We start from the raw sequence: 24,824 nt of genomic DNA, 5'->3' as shown, positions 1-24,824 counted from the left end.
AAGTAGCTTTCAAAAACCTAATTAGAAGTAAAATGGAAATACATTTAAGGCTTTGGTCAACCCTTCCAATCAACACCACAAAACTCCATGCAAAATTAATTAGGAGACTGTCAAAGGAAAAGAAAGCCTTCCATTTATAGATCACCTTTCATGACCTCAGGGCATTCCAAAACACTTTACAGCCTATTAATTATTTTTGAAATGTAGTCACTGTTCTAGGAAAACGCCATGGCCAATTTGTGCATAGCAAGCTCCCATAACCAACAATGGAATAAATGACTAGAATTAAAGCACACTACTGTGGATGCTGGAAATCAGAAATCAATACAGTAAATGCTGGAAAAACTCATCAGGTCTGGCAGCATCTGTGGAGAAAGAAACAGGGTTAATGAGTCCAGTATGACTCATCTTCAGAACTGGAGAGAGGTAGTTCCACTATATCTTTGTCATTTAATCTCTCCTACCCTCCAGCCCTATTCCTGACCTTCTAATTTGCTTCACCTGCCCTACCCTGCTTTTGCAATAGCATAAAAGCCATCACATTTCCACATCTCTCTAGTTTAAAGAAGAATCATATTGGATTTGAAATGTTAACTGTGTTTCTCTTCACAGTTGCTGCCAGATCTGCTGAGTTTTTCCAGCATTTTCCATTTTTATTTTCTATTAAATAAACAATTAGATCATTTGTTTGTCAAATAGCTGTTCTTGTGTCTCTTATCAAAAAGAACATTAAAAAGTACTCTTATAATGCCCTTTTCATGTAGAACTTACATTCATACAGAACCCTCCAGGTACTCAAGATATCCAAAAAGAGGCTCAAAAACGATGGATTACTTTTGAAGTATAGACACACTGTCGTTACATAAGCAAGTTCAGCCACCAGTTTACACACAATAGACAAGACAAAACAACAGCTAGATAACAGACAATCACTTAAATAATTTTCCATGCAGTTTTGATGGCCATGATGGTTCAATATGCTGTAGCAATGATGCTCCAATGTATTGAGACTTGATGTTCCTTAAGCCTTCCTACTCCAATATACTGCGTGTTGGAAAACTATGCACAGCTTTACACCTGTAATTATCCACTTAGAAACTTCCCAATCCTACTCATGCAAGATGCAGGTTGCAAGAAAAGGCTAGTACTTCTCGATAGGGAGGGATAGGAAAGCTCAGGCAGAAATGACCCTGCTTCTTTTTAGTTACAGAGTAAGGAAATGTGTGAAAGCTGAAAATCTGAAATAAAACCAAAAATGTTGGAAATGCACCACGGACCTATTGATTCTAAAATATCCTGACAAAAGTTCGTCATCTAAAGCATTAACACACTCTTTTCTCTTAAGGTGCTATGTATCTACAGCATTTTTGGTTTTTACTTCAGTAGCAGAACATCAATATGTGTGCGTGTGTGTGTGTGTGGGTGTGTGGGCGTGTGTGTGGGCGGGTGTGTGGGTGTGTGGGCTGGGGTGGGGGGGTGGGGGGGGGGGGTGGGGGGGCAGGGTGTGGGTTGGGTGAAGCACGGCATGTGGGGATGGAAAATAAGTGGATCTCACCAATCAAAGAAATGACAAAATTAGTCCATACTTTTTCTCATTTTGTCACATTTTGTACATCGTACAGTGTTTTGCTAATATATTGAAGTAAAAAGATGACAACCTACTTGTGCCACAGGATTTGCCTATTGTGGCAGTCATTTTGTCTGTTCACAAGGGTGAATTGTACAAGTTGCGTGTGACACAACAGGAAATTACTTCCAACTGTGAAGCAAGATTTTGTTTTTTTTGTTTTATCATACTTGATTACTGTTTTGTATCGAGATCCTGTATGTTATACTTCTCACTGTTTAGAAAGCTTCTTGTTATTTAGGTTATGAAAGCTTGACGTCCAGCTGAAAACAATAATGGGAGAGTTATGGTACCAGAGGGATTAGCTCCAATGAGTTATAGTAACTTAGCATTAAAAATAGATGCAGGAGTCTGTCACTGGCCTCTGATCTTCTACCTCAACTCCACCTTAATATGCTATACCCATATTCCTTAATTCCCATGGTACCCAAAAATCTTTTAACTTATGTCTTGAATCATCAACAACTGAGCATCCACTGCCCTCTAGGGCAGAGAATTTGAAAGATTGAAAATCCTTTGAGTGAAGAAATTTCTCCCTTATCTCAGTTCTAAATGGCTGATTCCTTATTCTAAGACTATGAATCCCTGTTCTAGATTCAGTGCCTCTAGAAGCCTAGTCTTCACAATCTCTCCTCATAGGACAAACCCCTCATCTCAGGAACCAGTCTAGTGAACCTTTGTTCCATGCCCTCCAGGGCAAGTGTGTCCTTCCTTAGGTAAGGATACCATAAATACACACGGTACTCCAGGTGTGGTCTCACCAATGGCAATAAGACTTTTTTCTCTTATACTCTAATTTCTTCATAGCAAAAGCTAACATAGGCCCAGATTTTTGTCCCCGCCTCGGGTTCGCTGAGTCGGGTGGTTTCCTGGCTTGTCGAACCCGGCCTTTAAAAATGTTTGCATGCAGGCTGGATTTTTGGTTAGCGGTAGTAGGAGCGAGGGAGTGGGGGGTGGCGGTGGGGGGAGCAGGCTGAAACAGGAGCTGGGGTGGGTGACCCCAGAACGAATGAACTAGGTGCGGAGGCAGGCTGGGCACAAGGCCTGCTTTTGTGCTCCAGCACTGCGTTTAAATAAGTAAAAATAACAATAAAACAAAAAATATTACCTCAGCCCTCACCCCACCTCAACACCCTGCCACATTCCCTATGTCCCATCCAGGCCAACCTACGCCAAAATCCCCACCTGCCCTCATGGCACCAATACCCACTATGCCAACTTTGTGCCCCTCTACCAACCATAATCACCATGCAACTTCATGTCAACTCATGCCAAACCATGCACCCCATCTACCACCCTTTGCCCTGACCCCCTCCATGCCAACTCACCTGGTGCCCTTGGACAGTATCTTGATAGCTTTGACACTTTGAGGGGCTGAATGGCCTAATTCTGCTCCTATTTCTTATTTTATACTTCCTGGTTGGCTTTGACAGGTTTGATAACTGGATAACTTCTTAACAGTTCCTTGACAACTGGACAGCTGTTTGATAGCTTGACAGTTCTAATGATTTTATACGTAAAAAGTGCATAACCATGTTCACTTTCAACAACCCCAAGGGTGCCTTACCTCTCCCAAAGGTGCCCCGGGCCCCTATCCAAAGGGGTACCTTACCTCTTACCTCACCTATCCAAATACATCCACTGAGTTCAAACCCTCCTTATTTGTTCTAATCCGCACACTCCTGTTCTTCCAAAATCCCACTTCGGTAGAAGAAGCTGGTGATTTAAGTGGCCAGTTGCCTTTGTGAATTGTGCATGCTCAAACCCCGGCCCAACTCAAGACCTTCTCCCATGAAGATGGGAAATGCCAGGTTTGGGGGCAGGGCTTAGACGTCTAGGCGATTTCCGGGATTTTTGCCACAACGGAGAGTCTCTCCATTGTGGCAAAAATCTGGGCCATACAATTTGCCTTCCTGTTGTACCTGCATGTTAACTTTCTAATATTCATGTACAAGGACACCCAGGTCCCTTTGAATGCAAACATTTTTTAGTCTCTCAGCATTTGAAACATATCCTGCTTTTTTATTTTTTGTAGCAAAATGGATTACTTCACCACATTGTATTTTATTTGCTATGTTCCTGCCCACTCACCCAACCCGTCTATATCCTCCTGCAGCTTCTTTGCATCATCCTCATTGCCCTCTTTCCCACCTGTGTTGTCAGCAAACATGGATACATTACACTCAGTCCCCTCATCTAATAGCTGAGACCCAGGTACAATCCTTGCGCTGGCCTGCTAGTTACAAACTGTCAACCCAAAAATGTCTTTTTTGTTTCTACCTTATCTGTTCATGACTGACGCATACCAAAATATAAATATTTTACAATGTTTCATAGAATTATATCTTTAACATTTATTTTCATTATTTTTATTTAAGGGAATCTAAAAACTGTGTCAAGATTTATAGAGGAATGGCAGATACAAAATTGGCTTTGCTAACTTTTTTTGCTGGTCTTATTTCTGCTCCTGTTCATTGTGTCTATATGCTCATGTTGTGCTGGAAGCTTTTACTGATAGCAGAATATCACACCATACAGCTCCCAGAACTGCAGCATTAACAGTGGTGCTACAAGGATGCATCATTCAAAGAATCCAGGCTTGGTACTACCCCAACATTTAAAAAAAATAGTTCCAGGAGTAAGATCTTCCTGTGGCTGTGTATATGTAATTTTTACATACACAGGTGGAATCTTGCATGCTGGTTGACAGGGTTATTCACTGGTGATATCACTCTAACCACTATTTCTGAGATAGGGTGGGAAAAGGAATTAAAATGCATCGGGCAGCAAATAGTTCAAAATAAAATAATACCAGCAAAAAGTTATTTATTTTAATATAAAAATGCTTTTGTATGGAAAGAATTGTCAGATTTTTTTTTCCAATGTTTGGTGATTGCAACCATTCCAACTCTCAGTCCATCCGTATGAATGGATATTAAATAAGCGGAGTGCAATATAAAATGGTGGCAGAACCATTTATCATCAAGATTACACTAAAACAATCTTGAGTCCTTTTTAGCTTCGTTCATCTTCTTGTAGACTTCTGCACCTCACCATCTTTCTCCCTTCCACTATGGAATTCTTATCAAGGCTAATCATGAAGGAAGTTTGTGGTGAAAGTATAAATGTATTACTTGTTCCATTCATTAAGGAACCTGCGAAAAAAATCTGAGCATTTGTATTTAAGGGCTAAATACACAAATACCATCAAAGCTCTCAAATCTGCAGTATCCATTTTGCTTTGCTGATAGAAACTGAATAAAACTATGGAAATCACTCTACTTTCCATATTTATCTCTACACAAAGTTCAGTCTTTAAAAAAATAAACAGTTGAGTTTTTACAGTTCCCATGGATTCTACTGTATTATAATGTTTGTGTCTTTTGTAGGGTGGGGGTGGGTGCAGTGGCTGGCGGGGTGGTGGAGAGGTTGGGATAGGGAAAGAGAAAAAAATAGGCACCTTATGAAGAGACTGCAGAAAGGAAAAATGATATTTCTTTGAATTTTCACCATGCCATCTACAAAATGGATACTGTCTTTTTCTGGAAATAGCTTGAATGATTAATAATTATTGATGCTTACTGCTATCACAGACACTCCAGCTGTGGTGTTGCTCGGCTTGGGGCCTGTGTTGAAGTGTTTCTGTAACTTTCCGGCCACTGATAGTTGATACTCATTCTCTGGCAACCCATCATCCTACAAGAGGAGAAAAAAGTAAAAGCAAGTGGAGTCAGTAAATGAAATTTTAAAAAAAATAATAATCTTTGCACTAGTCTGAAAATTTCAACCAGGCATCATGCTGAAAATAGGAGTAGTGGGATTTGCACTTTTTCTTTGTGTTACCTAGGCAATGACTTCAATACTTTCCTCTTTCAGGCATTCATTGTCAGTATCAAACATTCCCAGGCCAAGTATAGCACAGCTAGCTGTGGGGTGAAGTACCATACTACTCTGCCAAACAACATGCCTAAAACTAAACATTTAAGACCCTTTACTAAGATAGTGTAACATTCCTAATTTTCACTTTGGTCACCTTGTAGCCAATTTTTTTTCCAATTCATTCACAGGATGCGGGCATCACTGGCTAGGCCAGCATTTATTGTCCATCCCTAATTGACCTTGAGAAGGTAATGATGAGCTGCCTTCTTAAACTGCTGCAACCCATGTGGTGTAGGTACACTCCCAGCGCTGTTAGGCAGGGAGTTCTAGGATTCTGATCCAGCAACAGTGAAGGAACTGCGATATATTTCCAACTTGGGATGGTGAACGGCTTGGAGGGAACTTCCAGGTGGTGGTGTTCCCATTTATCTGCTGCCCTTGTCCTTCTTGATGGTATTGGTCATGGGTTTGGAAGCTGCTGTCTAAGGAAGCTTGGTAAGTTGCTGCAGTGCATCTTGTAGATGGTACACACTGCTGCCACTGTGCGTCAGTGGTTGAAATAATGAATTTTTGTGGATGGGGTGCCAATCAAGTGAGCTGCTTTGTCCTGGATGGTGTTAAGCTTCTTGAGTATTGTTGGAGCTGCACTCATCCTGGCTTGTGCCTTGTGGACAGGCTTTCTGGAGTAAGGAGGTGAGTTATTCGTCACAGGATCCGGAGCCTCTGACCTGCTCTTATAGTCATAATACATATGTGGCTAGTCCAGTTCAGTTTCTGGTCAATGGTAACCCCTGGGATGTTGATAGTGGGGGATTTGGCGATGGTAATGCTATAGAATTTCAAGGAGCAATGGTTATCGCCTGGCACTTGTGTGGTACAAATATTACTTGCCACTTGTCAGCCCAAGCCTGGAGATTGTCCAGCTCTTACTGCATTTGGACATGGACCTTTTCAGTATCTGAAGAGCCACGAATGGTGCTGAACCTTGTGCAATCATCAGCGAACATCCCCACTTCTGACCGTATGACGGAAGGAAGGTCATTCATGAAGCAGCTGAAGATGGTTGAGCCTAGGACACCATCCTGACAAACTCCTGCAGTGATGTCCTAGAACTGAGATGATTGACCTCCAACAACCATAACAATCTTCCTTTGTGCTAGGTATGACTCCAACCAGCAGAGAGTTGCCCCCCACCCCACCCCTGCCCGATTCCCATTGGCTCCAGTTTTGCTAGGGCTCCTTGATGCCACACTCAGTCAAATGCTGCCTTATTGTCAAGGGCAGTCACTCTCTGCAGTTCAGCTCTTCTGTCCATTGCTAAGCAAGTGCTGTGTGATAGCACTGTTGATGACCCCTTCCATCACTTTACTGATGATCAAGAGTAGACAAATGGGGCGTTAATTGGTCGGTTTGGATTTGTCCTGCTTTTTGTGTACAGGCCATACCTGGGCAATTTTCCATATTGCCAGTGTTGTAGCTATACTGTGGAGGTGCTACCAAGCCACTCTTGGTGATGGACATTGAAGTCCCAGAGTACATTCTGCATCTTTGCCACCCTCAGTGCTTCCTCCAAATGGTGTTCAACATGGAGAACTACTGAGGGAGTGCAGCGGGAGGTGGGGGCACAGTACATGGAGCTTTCCTTGCCCATGTTTGACCTGATGCCATGAGACTTCATGGGGGCTGGAGTCAATGTTGAGAGCTCCCAGGGCAACTCCCTCCCCACTTTATACAACTGTGCCATCACTTCTGCTGATGGTGACGGTGATGAGTATGACTATGAGCTTTATTAGTCTGTGAGACAGCACAAGCCCCCAGGTGTTAGTAAGGGGGACCTTGCGGGTTTGACTTTGTTGGGTGGCAGTGAAGTGATGGAAGGGCTCGTCAACAGTGCTACCACGCGGCACTTGTGGCTCTTGCTTAGTGATAACTTTTAGGAGTCACATGTCGACCAGACCAGGTCAGTCTGCAGATTTCCCTGAAGGACATTAGTGAACCAGATGGGTTTTGACGACAATCTACAATGGTTTCATGGTCATCATTGTGAGACAGCTAATTCCAGATTTTTAGTGAATTCAAATTCCACCTTCTGCCGTGGTGGGGTTCGAGTCTGGATCCCCAGAGCATTACCCTGGGTCTCTGGATTAGCAGTCCAGTGACAATTACCACTATACCCACTGCCTCCCTTTGCTAAAATAGGGGCATTCTTTCTTGTGAAGGGGGAAAATTTACTTTTTTTTTCCAACCAGAACTTCAGTTGAGATAGGACTGCCCAAATTAATACTAACCCTCGAAACACAAGATTAGCCTTTGGTTTCATCCATTTGGACTGGATTCACATCCAGCTCCCTGAAGTAAAAGAGAACTTTGACACATTCCATTACTTCGAAGATTATAATTTTTAAGATTCCAGCTCATAGCATAATTATCTAATTTGTTGCTTTTAAATAATACATATGTTCTTATTTGTTTTTCCTGCAATAATTATAATGGTTTTTCTAGCTGGAGGGTTCATGCCTTCCATCAGCATTATGATATTGACTTGGAAAAAGTCATTGTTTCTTCTTGGAGCCAGATTTGATATGGAATTTCATAATAAAAAAATAATAAAAATAGTGTTATTTTCTTGAATTCAGGTGATATTTTCCCATTATTTTTCAAGGATTGAGGACTGGATATTCCACTAGGTCGCGCTGGTATTCCAAAATCAGCCAAACAAGCACAAATGATCTAGGAATTCCAAGCATAAATTACATCCAGTGCAAATTGACTTCCGGGATCTTTTGTGCTAATCTAATAATTATCCTGCTATGCCCCCAAATTGAATTAATCACTGTGGCACGTTTCCATTAATTGCACCCAATTGTGTGCCTTAAAAGAGGCTTTTTTTTTCTCCCTTTTTCTTAGATGCAACTTCAAAGTAAAATTACATTGTAAAATGATGTCCAGTTGTACTGATGTGTGGGTGATTTTATGTTTATTGACAAGCAAATGAATTTGAACAAAAACTTGGACAAAATTCACTTCACAAAACTAACTTAATTTGTGCCCGAATTGCCTATTGCACTCAAAGTGGAAACTCTTGACTTTATTCTGTAGGATCCATGAGAGTTTAAAGCACACTAGCCCTATCAAGTCTTCTTGCAAAAATCTGGGAACTGGTGCCAGTATTGGGAGCAATGTCCCACAGACTGGTCAAGCAACAGCTGACATGGGCATACTCATACCTTCCAGCCAAGCCCCATCATCATCACTGAGTATTGCTTGCCTCACTAGCAGGACAAACCCAGAGGTGGTATGACCACGGTATACAGTCAGGAGGAAGTGGCTCTGGGATTCCTTAACATTGATTCCAGACTCCATGTAGTCTCATGGCATCAGGTCAAACATGGGCAAGGAAACCTCCTGCTGATTGCCACTATCACCTTCCCTCAGCTAATGAATCAGTACTCCTCCATACTTGCGAGAGGCAAGGTGGAAAACACTCCTTTGCCTGGACTCTTGTCTAGCACAAAGGAAGGTGGTTGTGGTTGGTAGAGGCCAAAGACCAGCAGGGTTTCTTCAGTGTAGTGTCCTCGGCCCAACCATCTTGAGCAGCTTCATCAATGACCTTTCTTCCAACATGAGGTCAGGTATGGACATGTTCATGACCATTCACAACTCCTCAGATACTAAGCAGTGCATGCCACATCCAGCAGGACTTAGACAACATTGACGTTTGGGCTGATAAGTGATAAGTAACATTCACATCACACATTGAGCATCTTCAACAAGAGAGAGCTTAACCACTTCCCCATGACATTCAATAGCATTAGTATCATCAAATCCCCCAACATCAATATCTGGCACGGGGTGGGTATCGTTGACCAGAAACTTAACTGCACCAGCTACATAAATAGTGTGACTATAAGAACAGGTCAAAGGCTAGGAATTTTGTAACAAGTAATTCACTTCCTGACTCCCCAAAGCCTGTCCACCATCCACAAGGCACAAGTCAGGAGTGTGATGGAATAGCCCCCACTTGCCTTGATGAGCGCAACTCTAACTACACTCAAGAAGCTCAAAACCATCCAGGGCAAAGCAGCCCATTTGCTTGGCAAGTCATTCACCATCTTAAACATATTGAACAGTGTAGCAGTGTGCACCATACACAAGATGCATTATAGCAGCTCACCAAGGCTTCTTTCCAGTGCAGCTCCCAAACCCATGGCCTCTACCACCTAGAAGGGCAAGGGCAGCAAGGGCATGGGAACACCACCACCTGTAAGTTACCCACTAAGTCATAAGCCATCCTGACTTGGAACTATATTGCCAATCCTTCATCAGCATTGGGTCAAAAATCTGAAACTCCCCATCTAACAGTACTGCGAGACTAAATACATCACGTGAACTACAGAAGTTCAAGAAGATGGCTCACAACCACTTACTCAAAGTACAATTAGGGTTGGGAAATAAATGGTGACCTTGACAGCAACATTCACATCCCATGAATGAAGGAATGAATGAAAACCCCAATTAAAGAGATGCCATGTAAAACATTAACATTGATTAACATACAATAAAATTAGAAAAATCAACATAATGAATTATCGGCAACAACTTGCATTTATAAAGGTTCCGAGAATACTTGTGAAAAGGAAAAATAAAAGTAAAGATGTGCATTTATATAGTGCTTTTTATGGCCGCCTGACACCTCTAAGCATTTTACAGCCTATGAATTATTTTTGAAGTGTAGTCATTGTTAAAATGTAAGAAATGTAGCAGCCGATTTGTGTAGAGCAAACTCCCACAAACAGGAATGTGATAAGGACTAGATAATCTGTTTTGTGTTCTGCTAATTGAGGAATAAATATTGACCAGGACACCAAGTATATCTCATATCTCCCCTGCTCTTCTTTGAAATAGTGCCAAAGGAACTTTTAAATCCACCCCAACCAGCAGATGATGCCTTATCTGAAAGATGGCGCCTCATCTGAAAGATGGTATCTCCAATAGCACAGCCCTCACCAAAGCACTGGAGTGTCAGAAAAGATTCTTATGATCAAGCCCTGGAGTGGGATTTGAACTTGGAACTTTGTGACTCCAAGGCAAGAGCGCTACCTACTGAGCTACAGCTGACACACTAAAATGCAATTTAAATACTCTATGAATAATATACTGTGGGAAATGGAACTCATTCGGATTTCAGTAATATCAGAATATTTGCAAAGTTTTTAAAAGGTCCTTCATAAATAAAAAGGGACAATATTTACAAAATGATCTTGCCAGACTATTAACTTCAAGTTGACAGATTTTAGCTTGGTCATAGCTGTTTGCTTTCTGTTTCCTGGGGCATGGGAATGGTTGTTAACAATTCATAAGCAGTTGGCCTGCATAGTCTGGTTTTACATGGAATTGATAGTCTCCTAAAATCTTGTGTGTTATTTTAAAGTATAACTTTTCTTCAAAAAATTGGAAATATAAAAGAAACCAAGCAAGACAATTAGACACAAATGTATCTGATTTTTTAAAAATTTGGCACAGTTGAAGTAATCAGGCTCAATGTGTCTCTATTGCCAAAATCCTTTCAATTAAAAATATATGATTGCTCTAAAATACTGTATATGTAAAACTGATTTAAAGCAAAATAGGATACCTGTTACCCTCCCAGGATTCTGTTTTTAATATGGACATTGAACAAACTGCAATTACACATTTCTGTCCACCATTGCATGTTTTGCCTGAAAGGCAATTTTCCATTATGTGTTTTTATTGGAATTTATTTTGATAATAGACCCACAATATTAACATACATATTTACAGCGGTGTGAATGAAAGTGTATTCAGATTAGCAAAAGCAAGGAAATGCCAGAATTGTGTAAAGCAGTGTTTGAATCAATGTAAATGCATGCTTTTCCTAACTTTTTCACTGTTTACGTACCTTCTCTTCACTTCACATCTGCAGCATTTCAGTGGGACAATGCTTAACACAATAGCCTTGCCATACATTTAACACCTCAGTTGATATGAAGAAATGTGCTCAACCAACTATAGAGATAAAAGAATAGTACAAACCCATGCAAAGCCTAACACTGAAATGAACCATTCTGCCAAAGCCTTCAGTAATGTGTCCCAGAAGTCTGTAATAGCACAGTCATCAAACAAAACTTACATTCACCCAGGGGTGGTCCAACAACTGCTGCGCAGAATATCGCTGCTCTATATCAACCTGAAGCATCATGGTGATAAGTTCCTACAAAATAAAAAGGAAGAAGGATTGCTATTTGAGTGTAATGGTAGAGTTGAAGGATAATTATTCACCTAGACCTAAAAGGGAGAAATCTAGCAAGCGATTATCTACTATTCAAGCATAACATTAATATGTGGGGTTTGGATTATTGTAATTAGACATAATAAATTCCAAAAAGAGTGTTATTTTTATTTGACAGGCCAATGGCATAACCTGGGCTCTACTGAGCACACCATTTACCATTGCTTTGGGCATACTATGCTAAAAGCCAGAATTAACCGTCAACTGTTTCTAATTTCTCAGTTGCACAGGTAAGCATGTTCAATAATCTGTTTACCAATATAAAAAAACTTCTTTTTACTAGATATATAACTTAACATGTAAGATGTCTCACAGTCCTCAACATGTCTCCCTTTCATCCATGTTAAGTTTGAAAACCTCTAGGGTTTTAAATGGCACAGCATATGGCAGACTTTAAAAAAATATTATGTAAACTGCATTGAAAAGGGCATGACATTCTATAAGCTCTCTCATATAAATCCAACTGTGACTTCTATCACTGAATTTATGCATTGAATCTTTGCTTCAATCTTAAATTTTACTTAAGATTACTTAAATCTTTTGATTATTTTAATGTCTCTAATGCCCACAATTAATGTATTTGATTACAGTGAAATTTTAAGAATGCACCTGCAGAATTGTTACTGTTGCCAATTTTCTCCAGTGATTCTGGAAGATTCACTAGAATAGTGCAATCATTCTGTAGATGATTAAAGATCATGGCTAAAAATCTAAGCTATTCTGGATGCGTGTGACTGGGTTGTGCTGCACTGAACTGTGTTTAGCTTAAGGGCTAAGATGCTGTAACTAACTTATGCTTAGCTTGAATATGCTTAGTTCTTTAAAGTGCAAAAACATTAAATCAATAGTCATTTTTCCTTTTGCCATATGTATCGAATTTTAGAAATTAGCAATTTATAATAGAAAATGGATGAGCTTGTAAAGTAATTCTACTTTGTAGGTCTAATCATCAATCTGCAGAGTAGCAAAGCACATTTATCTGAGATCAGATTCAAAGTTGGTGGGAACATACTATTGTGTTCTATGAACTCAAACAACTGAGGCCAGCTTTCCCTCCAGGCTATGCCACCATCTTAAGATGCTTTTTTCTGTCAGGCAAAAAAATCATGCCACCATGAGCACATATATCATTTATACCTTAGAACTTAATTTTTCTAATTTTAATTTAAATTGATGTAACAATCAATGTCCTACATCAATAAGTTATTACTTTGTGTGATTTTAAGCTAATTGAAATGTTTGTCCATCTGGTTCTCTTCACTACTTATAATTATGATACAATATATTTTGCCGAGTCAATGAAAAATTCTCTTATTCTGTTTGCTAAGAATAAAATATTGTTCAAAATGCACTCATCTCAACTAGCCAAATTTGATACAATTACCAACATCAATACATTATACTAATTATACCTACAGCCATCCTAGTGCAGTTATATCCTGTCCTTCATTACATATAAACATTTCAGACATCAATATTAAATTGAGTCGGGCCAAAGGGAAGTCTAGAATTTGTACCCAGGTAAATGAGCTCAATTAAATTAATTATTGATTTATGATCCCATCAGTGTCATCTCTGGGATCAGTAATCATCCATGATAGCATGGAAACAGCCATATTATCCACATACTCTCCTTATTCTCTGCACTCACTTAAATCAATGATGTTTACACTGAGTTCTTTCATCCATTATTAAAGGATTGCAGTATATTTAGTAAAGCACAGTGCAAGAAGCAATGCAATATTCATCTACAATAACAGTATTTTTCAAGTGCAATAATTGGTTGGGGAACATACTTGTACTGTATGTTGTTGTGGTATGAAAGTCACATTTCACAGTTTTCAAAACAAATCAGTTTTATATATCAAAGACCACAATACCACCTCTGTTTGCCCAGTGCAAAGGGAAGCCACATTTACATTGTCAGCTTGCAGCATTGTGAAGATGAGAAGATCAGTGCTCTGTGCAAATGTATTCAAATACTCATCTGGAGCACCGCTCCCTGGAGTACAATTGCTAGTGATACAAGGACAGCCCAGTAAAGATTTGCCAACTGATTGTTCCTTTCTGCATCCATGCAGAGGATTCTAGCTTCTGCTTGGTGCAGCAGATTGGTTGAGAATATAACTCAACTGAGTAGCAGATTTACTCTATCTTATCACTCAGCAGCATTGTGCATTGGTGTCCAAATTTGAGGCATTCATTCATCACCCAGTTTCAGAGTGTAGTGGAAAGGAAGGCAATTAGCCTGTGTAAGTCAGTGTCTTCAAGGAATGTATTATACAAGAGAATATGGAATAAGAAAACTCCTTTCAAATGATCAGATTTGTTCCTTGCATAAACTTCACACAATTTGCCAGGTTATGCACCATGTCATTAGTAATTAATCTTTTCCTGCAGTAAATAACCAAACCTCTATGAAGATTATAATCCAATTCTACCTGAGCCTCCAAAGGTCAACACAGGAATATTGGGCTGGATTTTCCGGGGCCCTCTCAGCTAAAAGGCCCATCCACCATACTGATGGCTGCCCCGCAGCAGTTTCACACTGGGATCAACATCAATTGCTTTAAGGTGAGACATCCACTCCTATCTTGGGAGGAAGTCCCACCCAGAGCTGCCAGCCAATGGGATGGCCACTGCTCAGACTTTAGGCAACTCTGATGAAGAGAAGCCTGGACTCAAGAGGTGAGTCCGGGGTATCGCCAGGGCAAGGCTGGCAAGCCCTGGCAAGAGGGGTGAGGGGTTGGGGGGGGGGGGGGGGGTGTTTGAGTGGCCAGAGGGGAGGGTAAAGTGGGAAGTATGACAGTGAGGAGGGATTTCCTCCGATGGGCAGAGGGGACCCATAAATGAGGTTTCCCCAGCTCCAATTGCCCAACACCAATCCACACACCTAAAGCTGCTGAGCTTCCTGCATGGCATAGGTCTCCGCCCATTGCGAATAAAATACTAGTAGGTGTGTTTCTCACGTGTCGGTGCAGACTTGATGGGCTGAAGGGCCTCTTCTGCACTGTAATGAGATGAGGCCTTAATGGGCTCAAAGGCGGGCGGGTTGCCCAATGCCTCCCTTGCCCCTGAAAAATTTCACAGGTCAGGAGCGGGTGGTGAGAAGGCCACCTGCTACATTTTACGAACCCATGTCCAACCCCACCCCACCCCCCCTCCACTGCCTTCAAACCCAATGGTGGGAGAGGGTAAAATCCAGCCAATGGAACAGAAATAGGCTCCTCAGTCTCTTGAGCCTGTTCTCCCATTTAATTAGTTAATGGGTGATCTGCATCTTCACTCCATTTACCTGCCTTGGATTCTGTAACTCTTTATACCCTGCCTTAGCTTCTCCGTTTTGAAATATTCAGTTGATTTAGCCTCAACAACATTTTGGGGAGGGAATTGCAGATTTCCACTACCCTTTGTGTGAAGAAGTGTTTTCTGACATCACTCTTGAACAACATAACTCTAATTTTAAGGAATGCCCCCTTTGCTGGATTGTCTCGCCAGAGATGTTCATTTCCCCTTATCTACCAATTCAAGTCCTTTAATCACCTTAAAACACATCAATTAGACCACCCTGTAATCCTCTATTTTCAAGGGAATACTGGTCTTGTCTAAGCAATATGTCCTCATAATTTAACTCTTTCAGCTCTGGTCAAATATCAAACTTCAAGGCAGGAACATTAATTCTCTCATGTTAAAATGATTTATAAAGTCAATTTGATAAGGCCAAACTAAAACATAGCTTTGCACTTAGATGAAATTGGTGTAAAAGCTTAGTGCTGTGACACTGCTTACGAGAGATGATCCCATCGCACCTTCCAACTTCACTAAACTTGAGAGTCAGGTTCTGACCTGACACCCTGCACAGTATCCTTCATATTCACACATGTCAAACTGCAAGTGCGGTAACTCTTTCGAGTACAAACCCGTTTCCATCTGTTTCAGATGAAGTTACATAGTTTGCCATTGTGAGATTTGAACTCTTGATCTTGGGGTTACAAACCCAGTACCATAACCACTTGGCTATTTAGGCCAAGCCTGCAAGTGTGGTAGTGTAACTGCATTGTAAGAAAGACTAAGGGGGCTAAATTCAATAGCCCACGAAAATGGGCACAGGGATCATAATGCACAATTAGCCCACACTTGTTGATTACCATGGAGGTAGCATGCAAACTTTGTGCTGGCAGCTGTTTTAAATGATTTCAGTGTGCAGTCAGCACTAACTGTGTTGTTGATTGGCTGAACACTTAGGCAGGACCTAATATTCTGAGTGGCTAGCACCAGTGGAAATTAGCCTACACCGATTAAAGCTTGCCTGCACTTCCTAAAGGGGAAGTGCATTGTGGCTGGAGCAAATGCTGGTAGTTTTGCAGGAAGAATCTCTGATCTAGGAAGCATTGAGTAATGGCACAATATAGAAGAGAGCAGGCTCCTTGCACCACACCTCACCTATCCACAATTTCCATCAATCAGGACTCATACCTGACATTAATGTGCTCCACCATATTCTCTCATACTTAGCAATGCTGACATTAATATGCTCCACCATGCTCTCACATACTTAGCACTGCTACAAGCGTCACACCCATATCTCTCAGTGTCAGCTATTCAACCATGACAGCCACATCAAAACAGAATGCATGAAACCTACTGTCACACTTCCCTCTCTCTTATAGTACAAGGTAGCATACAACAAGGGGCAGTAGGGGCTGACCAGAAAGGAACAAGTGTGCCTTCATGTCCTAAGCCCCATGGTGGAGATGGTGCTGACTATTATTGTGACGCTGGTTTCTGAGGCTGTGTCTAAGGGAGGGGCTGAACCATCAAAGATGACAGTGTCCTCATTCCTAATCCTCCTCGCATCCCACCTCTTCCTCATCCCTCACACACTTCTGATTTTACAAGCTACAGATGGTATAAGCATGTATTTCCAACTTTTGTCCTCTTGCCACACCACAGCCTTACCCTTGTGCCTTTTTCCTTTAAATGCCCAAAAAGTGCAACCTGGACAGACAGTGGGCAAACAAGAAGAAAGATTAATGGTGAAGATGGTGTATGTGATTTTACACTCATGGTCACCATATCAGATACTGACACTGTGGTTAATTAAGAGGACAGCATTGAGGGGTGATCTGCTTGTGGTAAGACAATGGGCACAAGTGTGCTGCAGGAGGACTGGTCAAAGATTGTGCAGATGTTTGCTCCCAAACAACTTCAGCTGCAGAAAATTTAGCTGAGCCACTTACGAAGAACACAGATGAATATGCACAACATGTTTTGGAAAGCCTGCCAGAAAAACTGTAGTCAATGTCAGGAGTCGTCCAAGACCAACTTCACACAAGGATTTGTGCAATGTTTGGAGCCCATTTTTTCCAGCATGGAAGTGGTGTCCAACTCCATCAACGCATTTGTGTTCCCAACCATAATGCAGCATATAATGGCCAATGTCTCAGTTTCAATTGCAGCTCAAAGAAGCTTCCACCAGAAGTCTGAATACTACAGTAAAAGCTCAAACTGAAGTCATGCAAGGTCAATGAGGGGTTTGTAGGGTGTCACAGTAGGTCCAGCAGTCTATTCTCCAGCAGATTACTAGGATTACTTCAGACTCATCTTGGGCAGTGCCAGTGATTCCATGGAGCATGAACCTGCTATCCTTTCTAAGAATAACAATATTCATCCTCCCATCCCTCCCATTCCGCCAGTGCCTTGCTGCAGCCTGTCAGCCATCTTGCTCAGACTGCTGCCTCCCAGGCCAAGATGGTGCAGTTCAAAGTTGAGTCTTCCAGCCCCTGAGCTGCTTGTAGCTGTCATCTGCAGCCTCCTGAATTGAAAATCAGCAGCTTTCCACCAGTCATACTGCGGCCACTTGAGTAGCACTGCGTAGGAGCAAGAGGCAAGCAAAAGCACAAGGAAGACTGGCATTAAGGAAAAGCACCAGTGCAATTACAATTATATACAATGTAGAAGGATTTCATTTATAAATTTGGTATGTAATCTTTATTTTGTGGTGGTTTTAATTTTACCATGTGGCCAAGCAGATAGTGTGGTCAGCAACAGAGGGCAGAATTTTCTGCCTTCCGGGCGGATGGGCGCAACCCAATCTCCGGCAGGCGGGGAGCTGATCCCCGCCAGAGAAGCGGGCCCCACCGCCATTTTACATGGTCGGGCCAATTAAGGCCTGCCCAGCATGACGTCCGGCGAGAAGCGCTACGTGCTCCCTGTGCGGGCGGGGGGGGGATTCCCCAAAAGCGAGAATGTGATCTTTCACGCATGCGCACAAAAGAGCGCACATCTCGCTGAAGCTAAGTGCTGCCTCAGGGAGCTCACTGGCAGTTCTAAAAACATTAAAAATAGAAAAAAATCCTTAACATGTCCCCCTCATGTGATAATGTCATGAGATGGGACATGTTCATAATCTACACTAAAACTTTATTAAACTTTTTAAAACCCTACATGAAACCTTATCCCGCCGGTGGGTGAAGTTTCATGTTTTTTCTATTCCCCGCCAGGACTCCTGTCCAGCCCACCAACCTTAAGGTTGGACGGGCAGGTCCTTTAATTGTTTTAATGATCCTGTCAATGGCCTCAATTGGCCATTGACAGGTCGGCGGGCCTGCAGCTGATTCTGCTGTGCCCCCGCCTTCCTGAATATTTAAATGGGGCGGAATGACATTGGGGGCTCCCCCCAACGTCATCCCGTGTCATTTTGCGCATCGGTGAGCGGGCCCCACCCCCTGCTCGCTGATGGCAAAATTCAGCCCAGAGGGAAGGCAAGATGTGGGACTGTTGGTGAATGAGCAATTAGGATAATGCACAGCCAGAAATGGGTTGTCCAGGTTGCTTCCTCTCTTCCTCTTCATGGTCCTATGCCTCAGTTGCTTGCCGTATACCTGGTGGCAGGGGCTATTTCCACATGCTCTGCCAAATATTCTTGGGCTCCTCCAGGGCAATACAGCCTGCAGAAGCATTCCTGCAGCACACCAGTGGTCTGCTTTATCACATTTCATATGGCAGCATGACTTTCATTGTATGTGTGCTCCACACAACAACAAACACAGGCTCTACCAATCCCAATTATGCACCAAAAAACATTGAGGTTGCATGCAAGTCCTTAACCTCAACTGGATTTCTTGCTAATATTAGCAGATACTCACTTTTGCAGAGTCAGAAATATTGTCCCAATATGGTGATGGAAATTCCTGATGCCCCATCAGTATCTGGTCAAACAGGACATCCTGGTCATTGCTGTGCCTGTAAATATCATCTCTCATTGTAATTACTGACACTTTTTCATAATCTCTGTGAAATATTTTAACAATTTATTTAATAAAATAGATAAAAATACATTTGTAACCACAAATGGAATGCTCACTTGTGTCAAAATTAAACTTCCAAATTAGCAATTCAAAGAATTGGTGGGTAGAGAATCTCCTCAGTGACGCTTTTTTTGTTGGTTCTACTAAAAATACACCTATAATTTGCACACACTGCATCATTGTCCCTATTAGGAGCAATCCAATCCTCAGCTATTTGATGAACCTATTTTCTGTTTTTTCTCGTCCTCACATAAATTGAAATGTTTCTATATGTTAAGATAGCACAGCACAAGGCAAGCTGCTGTATCCAAGATACTGAAATCAGAATGATGGCATTTTCAAAATAAAGTGTTTAATATTATTCATCTAAATATTGTTACAAGCGTTGTTGTTGCCATGGTAAAGGTAACATTTCTGAATTACCACTAAGATAAGCTACAACATTATAATGGTCCTCAAGTATAGAAAGACTTAAAGCATTTTTAGGGCAAAGGAAAAAAGACACCATGTAAAAGGGAGAAAAACTCAGAAGGGATGAAGAGGTAGGTAGCCAAAAACAGAGTTGGGGAAAGAAAAGTTTTTCCAGAGGCTTTTGAGAGGAGGAGAGATGCTAGGGGATTTATGTAGGAAGGGCTTTCCAAAGGATAGGAGCAGGTGGTTATAATGGTGTCTACTGATAGTAGAGGGAATGGCAAATGGGCATCTGCGAGCTGAGGGTGTTCAAGGAGATATGCTGGGAGACAACTGAATAGAATGTGTCAAGGCCAGGTCAGAGTTGAAGATGTAGACAAAAACCTTGAAATCAATTTGTTTGTGCAAGAGGAGCTACTGGAGTTTGGGAAATATAGGGGCAAGAGAGCAGAAGGTATGTTGTGGGTAAGGACATGGCTAAAGCACTTTAAAGCTTGCAGAGGACAGAGATAGATAAAGCTCAAAGAGGCCGTTAGGGAAAATGAGCCCCAACATTATTTTGGCAACAATGCAGGAAAGGCAATGGTAGTGGCTTTAACGTTTCATTGATGCTATTTTTAGTAGCCTGTTATAAATAAAAGAAAATAAAGATCAATGCAACTCATTTCAAACTGGAATCTACTTTAGTTTTCAAACATGGCAGGGATGGTTCAGTAAAATAATTAGAAAAGTATGCTTTTTGAGGCTATTGAAGGTATGAGTTATACTGAGATAAGGAGAGATCTATTTAAATATTTCCAATTATATTTTGGATGAATTCTGAGTCAGTTATCTTCCAAGAAATTGCAACTTCAGGGCTTAAGTATTGTAACATAAAGGGAACGAATCTGGATTTGAATATTTAGCTTTGAAAATGACTGCTTTTATCTCTGTACATAACAGCTTCTGGCTCTTTGGTGCAGTCATGAAACAGGACACAAAGGTATTCAAGCAGTCACTCTTCTTCATTGAATCACTTCCTTAATTCATAGCATATTTTGCTGACAGGATTTCAACGTGTTTCCACTAGAGAAAAGAGAGCCTTCAATAATTATTTGGTTCTCAGTCTCATGCCTAAAAAGAGCCAAGTAAAATTTGTAAGATTAATCTTAATTTTTAAACATAAGGTTCAAAATTACACAAAAGCCATTTTATACAGAAGGAATAGATTGATCTAGATGCCACTGCTGCCTTGGTACATTAGCACAGGTGATGCAATAGTCATACAAACCATGAAAACTCTTAGGTTTGATACCTGATTTGTGACGAGTTAGCTGATCTCAGCTGGACTGGTAGTGGGTTCTGCCATTGAACTCAATGATCCTATGCTTAAAAAAGGAAGAGTTATGCAGGGAGATTTCCAGTAACCCTTACTGAAAAATGTGCATGTCAGTTTAGAGCTTGATGAGGTTAAAATGCGAGGACTACATAATCTCAAAGCAATCACTGTCTAGGTTCACATAAATAATGGCTGCTACTGTTCAAGCAACACCCAGACAACAGTTTGAGCCTGGGTTTCTGCTATATAAATGATCGACAGTCACAAATGATGTGTTTAAGCTGGAATCAATGGAGTGTAATGACAACCAGCATTAGAAATAAAAAAAATAAATTTCTAGAGTGCTTTACAACCAAAGAATTGTTTTCACTTGTAGTCGTTGTTGTTATGCAGGAAAGCACAGTAACCATAATGCAAGGTCTCTCAAACAGCAGTAAGACAAATGGCCAGTCAGGCTGTCCCTGTTAATATCGATTGAGTGATAAATGTTGGTCAGGTCGGAGTCTTAGTTTAACATCTCATCTGCAAACAGCATCTCTGACTTCCTCAGTACTGTATGGAAGTATTAGCCTAGATTTTGTACTTGTGTTCCTGGAGTTGGAATTGATCCCATAGCATACTGACTTTAAGCCCATAGTTCTATAATGGAGCAAAGCTAGCACCGTTGCTAGCCCCTATTAGAAATAGCATATTTTTCATCGTTCCATATCAATGTCATACGTTTGATTTGTTAAAAAAAGACTTTAGCCAAAACTGTACAAGATTGAAACCGCACTTATTAATGACCACAGAGTGTTACAGCTATATAATTTTGATTATGTTTAACAATGAAGATATGTCTCCAGGAACTGTGATCAGAACCACAGAGTGTTTGAACATAAAATATAACCAAAGTTTTGCAATTAAGATGTTCACTAAAACCTGTATATCACCATTATAACAAAACCGTACACAAATAAATTGTGTTTAAGGCTATACTCTTAGGTCCTGGTATTAACTGAAAAAAAATGGCAATAAAACCATAGAATATTAGAATAATACAGCACAGGAGGAGGCCATTCAGTCCATCATGCCTGGGCCAGAAAATTGTTCAATACAATGTGGCACTGAATGTGACTATTGAAATGTTTAATTTGCTCAGGATGTAATGCACAGACTGGAAAAAGTAGAGGACTATATAAAAGATTATACTAAAACAAATGAAATTTTTATTAAGTATGTTCAATACATTTGAGGTAAAAATCCTTTTCATAGATTTTTCTCTGATATTTTGTTTTTGCCATGCTCTGCCCATTACTGTGCAGCACCAGCTCAGCTTGACACAGAATGTGGAGATTTGTTCACAGGTCTCCGCCATTGCCACTTTGAAATCATTTGGTGCACGGTGCCTTTGTAGTGGTCCAGGTGACTCTCTACTCTTTTCTAAAAGGAAATGCTTGGTTTCTGTTTTCTGTACAGAAGCTGCTCAGTATTTTTTTGCTTTGCTTCTGTTCTGTGCTTATCTATAATGACCCAGCTGAGATCAGGAGCTCAGTACCCTGTTACTCGATTACTTCTTAGGTACAGAATATCTTTGAATAAAATCTAGTATATCATCAAATTTATAAACAGAAGAACTAAGTAGCTTGCTAACAGTCCAAGGTGGCTATGCGTTAGTGAACTAAAGTTTTTCAACACACTGCAGGGTAAATGAAGCCTAGCATCTTAAGTATTATGTATAAGTCAAACATCAGACTTAACCATGCAGAAAGTCTACTTTTTTCTAAATTCTATTAGAAAATGTAAGACACTGCCAAATTCAGTTAACTAATTCATTGAGGCAGGGCAAAGGATTTTCGTATCAGACTCTGCTGGAATACAGAGTTTTATGATTAGGTGGCTGTAATTGTCACATGACTACATTAGAAGGTGTTACAGATATTTGATGGTAATGGATTATCCCTTTCAGCTCATCAATTATAATACTTTTTATCTCATCATCAGCCAATCCCAATTGACCTTTACTCATATGAACTTTAGTTGAACCTGTGAATAATTATTTGAAGATGATGAATAATCACCCAGCGTTAAGTGATTATTCATATATGTTCCAGAAAGAATTTGGGGAGCAATCAGGCCAAGTGAGAGAGATAAATTCATACTTGACTTGAGATAATAAGACAATAATAGTATGTCCACAAGTGCCTATCAATTTGATATATTCTTGGTCATTTGAAAACTTGAATCATTTCAATGTACATTATTTTTGAAAGAGAATTTTAAATTAACTTAATATACATAAGCACATGCACAGATAAAAGTAGCTAATAACATAAGGCTAGAAACTACTGTTGGATTATTAATAAACCAATGCTTAAAATATTTGCATGACATTTCTGTGCTTGCTATTTTAATGGACATTTATCTACCCAATTTAAAGCCTTAGCCCTGAACTTGCACTTCTCTCTTATCTTTCCTCATGGTCTCTCCAAGCTCAACTTTTATGTGACCATCTCCTGCTCTCTTCTCACAAAATTGCTGACCACCCACTTCTCTTTCTGGCCCCATGGTAGCTGGTACTGTTATCCTCCTTTTCAAATCTGCTGTCATCATCCTTCAGAGGGAGTATTGTAGGAACATGTGATAATAAGTGGGGTTCATGGAGAGCCTAAACCTATTCCATTGTGGAAGGTAAATTTAAATAGTGAGTGGAAAACAGGTGAGGTGATTGTTGCAGCAGTGGAAAAATTGCCCATTATAGGGGTTCAATTGATTTTAGGTAATGATATCACTGGGTCACAGATGTGGGTGATGCCTATGGTAGTTGATCAGCCTGTAGCAGTGGGCTTTTAACAGAAATGTTGCAGAAAGAACGTCCTGGATTGTTACCAGATTGTGTGGTAATGGGATCACAAGCTCACAGGTTGAAACAGGATGAAGAGGAAGTTAAAAGGCAGGGAAAAGGTGTTGAAGTTCAATTAATTGATACAACCTTTAATAAGATTGCTCAGGAAGAAAGAATGGAAGAGAATGAAGCTGAAGTGTTTAGCCCAAGGCAGTTGGTAAAGCTACAGCAAAAGGATCCACAAATAAAATGTTTATATCAGACAGCTTACTCAGAAACAGAATATATTCCAGAATGATATTATCTTATGGGTAATGTGTTAATGAGGAAATGGAAACTGTATCAAGTTTCAGCAGATGAAAAATGGATGGAACTGCATCAGATTATTATATCATCTGGATATAGAAATGAGATACCGAGAATAGCTCATGAAATTCCAACAGGAGTCATTTAGGAATTAGAAAGGCACAGGTGAAAATACAAAACCATTTTTATTGGCCTGGATCGCATACAGATGTAGTCAAATTCTGTAGAACATGTCACATATGTCAGGTGATAGGGAAACCATAAGCAGTGATTAAGCCATCACCTTTAATTCCAATTTAAGCATTTGAGGAACCTTTTACTGGGGCCATGATTGATTGTGTAGGACCCCTCCCTCAGACCAAAAGTGGAAAACAGTACTTGCTGACAAAATGAATATGTCTACAAAATTTCCAGGAGTGATACCTTTGAGAAATATTACAAGAAAGAGAGTAGTGGAAGAGTTGACTAAATTTTTTTACAAGATATGGTTTACCAAAATAAATGCAATCAGATCAGCATTCAAATTTCATGTTACCACTGTTTAAGGAAGTAATGAACAGTTTGAGGATAAAACAGTTTAAATCAGCAGCTTACCATCCTGTAACACAAGGAGCTTTGGAAAGGTGGCATCAAACTTAAAAGCCATGATGAGGGCATATAGTCACGGCTATCCACAGGATTCAGAAAGGGGAATTCCATTCTTGTTATTTGCTATTAGAGATGCTCCTAATGCATTAACTGGATTTAGTCCGTTTGAATTAGTCTATGTCATTAAGAAAGGGGACCACTAAAGTTAATTCATGAGAAATTGGTAGGTCAAAATTCAGAAACTACTCTCC

The 24,824-nt window shown here is 40.5% G+C and overlaps 1 protein-coding gene across 2 annotated transcripts in view; it reads right to left on the bottom strand.

The window, feature by feature from the left end:
* The window catches only part of dclk1a (doublecortin-like kinase 1a), a 108,889-nt gene that overhangs the window by 31,656 nt on the left and 52,409 nt on the right, over positions 1 to 24,824 (bottom strand). For both annotated transcript variants that reach the window (XM_041200010.1, XM_041200011.1), the window contains exons 10-12: positions 18,965 to 19,061; positions 11,658 to 11,738; positions 5,210 to 5,323 (exon numbers count right to left, since the gene is read on the bottom strand). In XM_041200010.1, the coding sequence (XP_041055944.1) occupies positions 5,210 to 5,323; positions 11,658 to 11,738; positions 18,965 to 19,061 (292 nt within the window). The remainder of the gene's footprint in view (positions 1 to 5,209; positions 5,324 to 11,657; positions 11,739 to 18,964; positions 19,062 to 24,824) is intronic.

The sequence above is a fragment of the Carcharodon carcharias genome, chromosome 11 (assembly GCF_017639515.1).
Source record: "Carcharodon carcharias isolate sCarCar2 chromosome 11, sCarCar2.pri, whole genome shotgun sequence".
In the NCBI taxonomy this organism is placed as follows: Eukaryota; Metazoa; Chordata; class Chondrichthyes; order Lamniformes; family Lamnidae; genus Carcharodon; species Carcharodon carcharias.
Note: the sequence above shows the minus strand (reverse complement) of the source record. Positions and strands in the feature narration are given on the sequence as shown.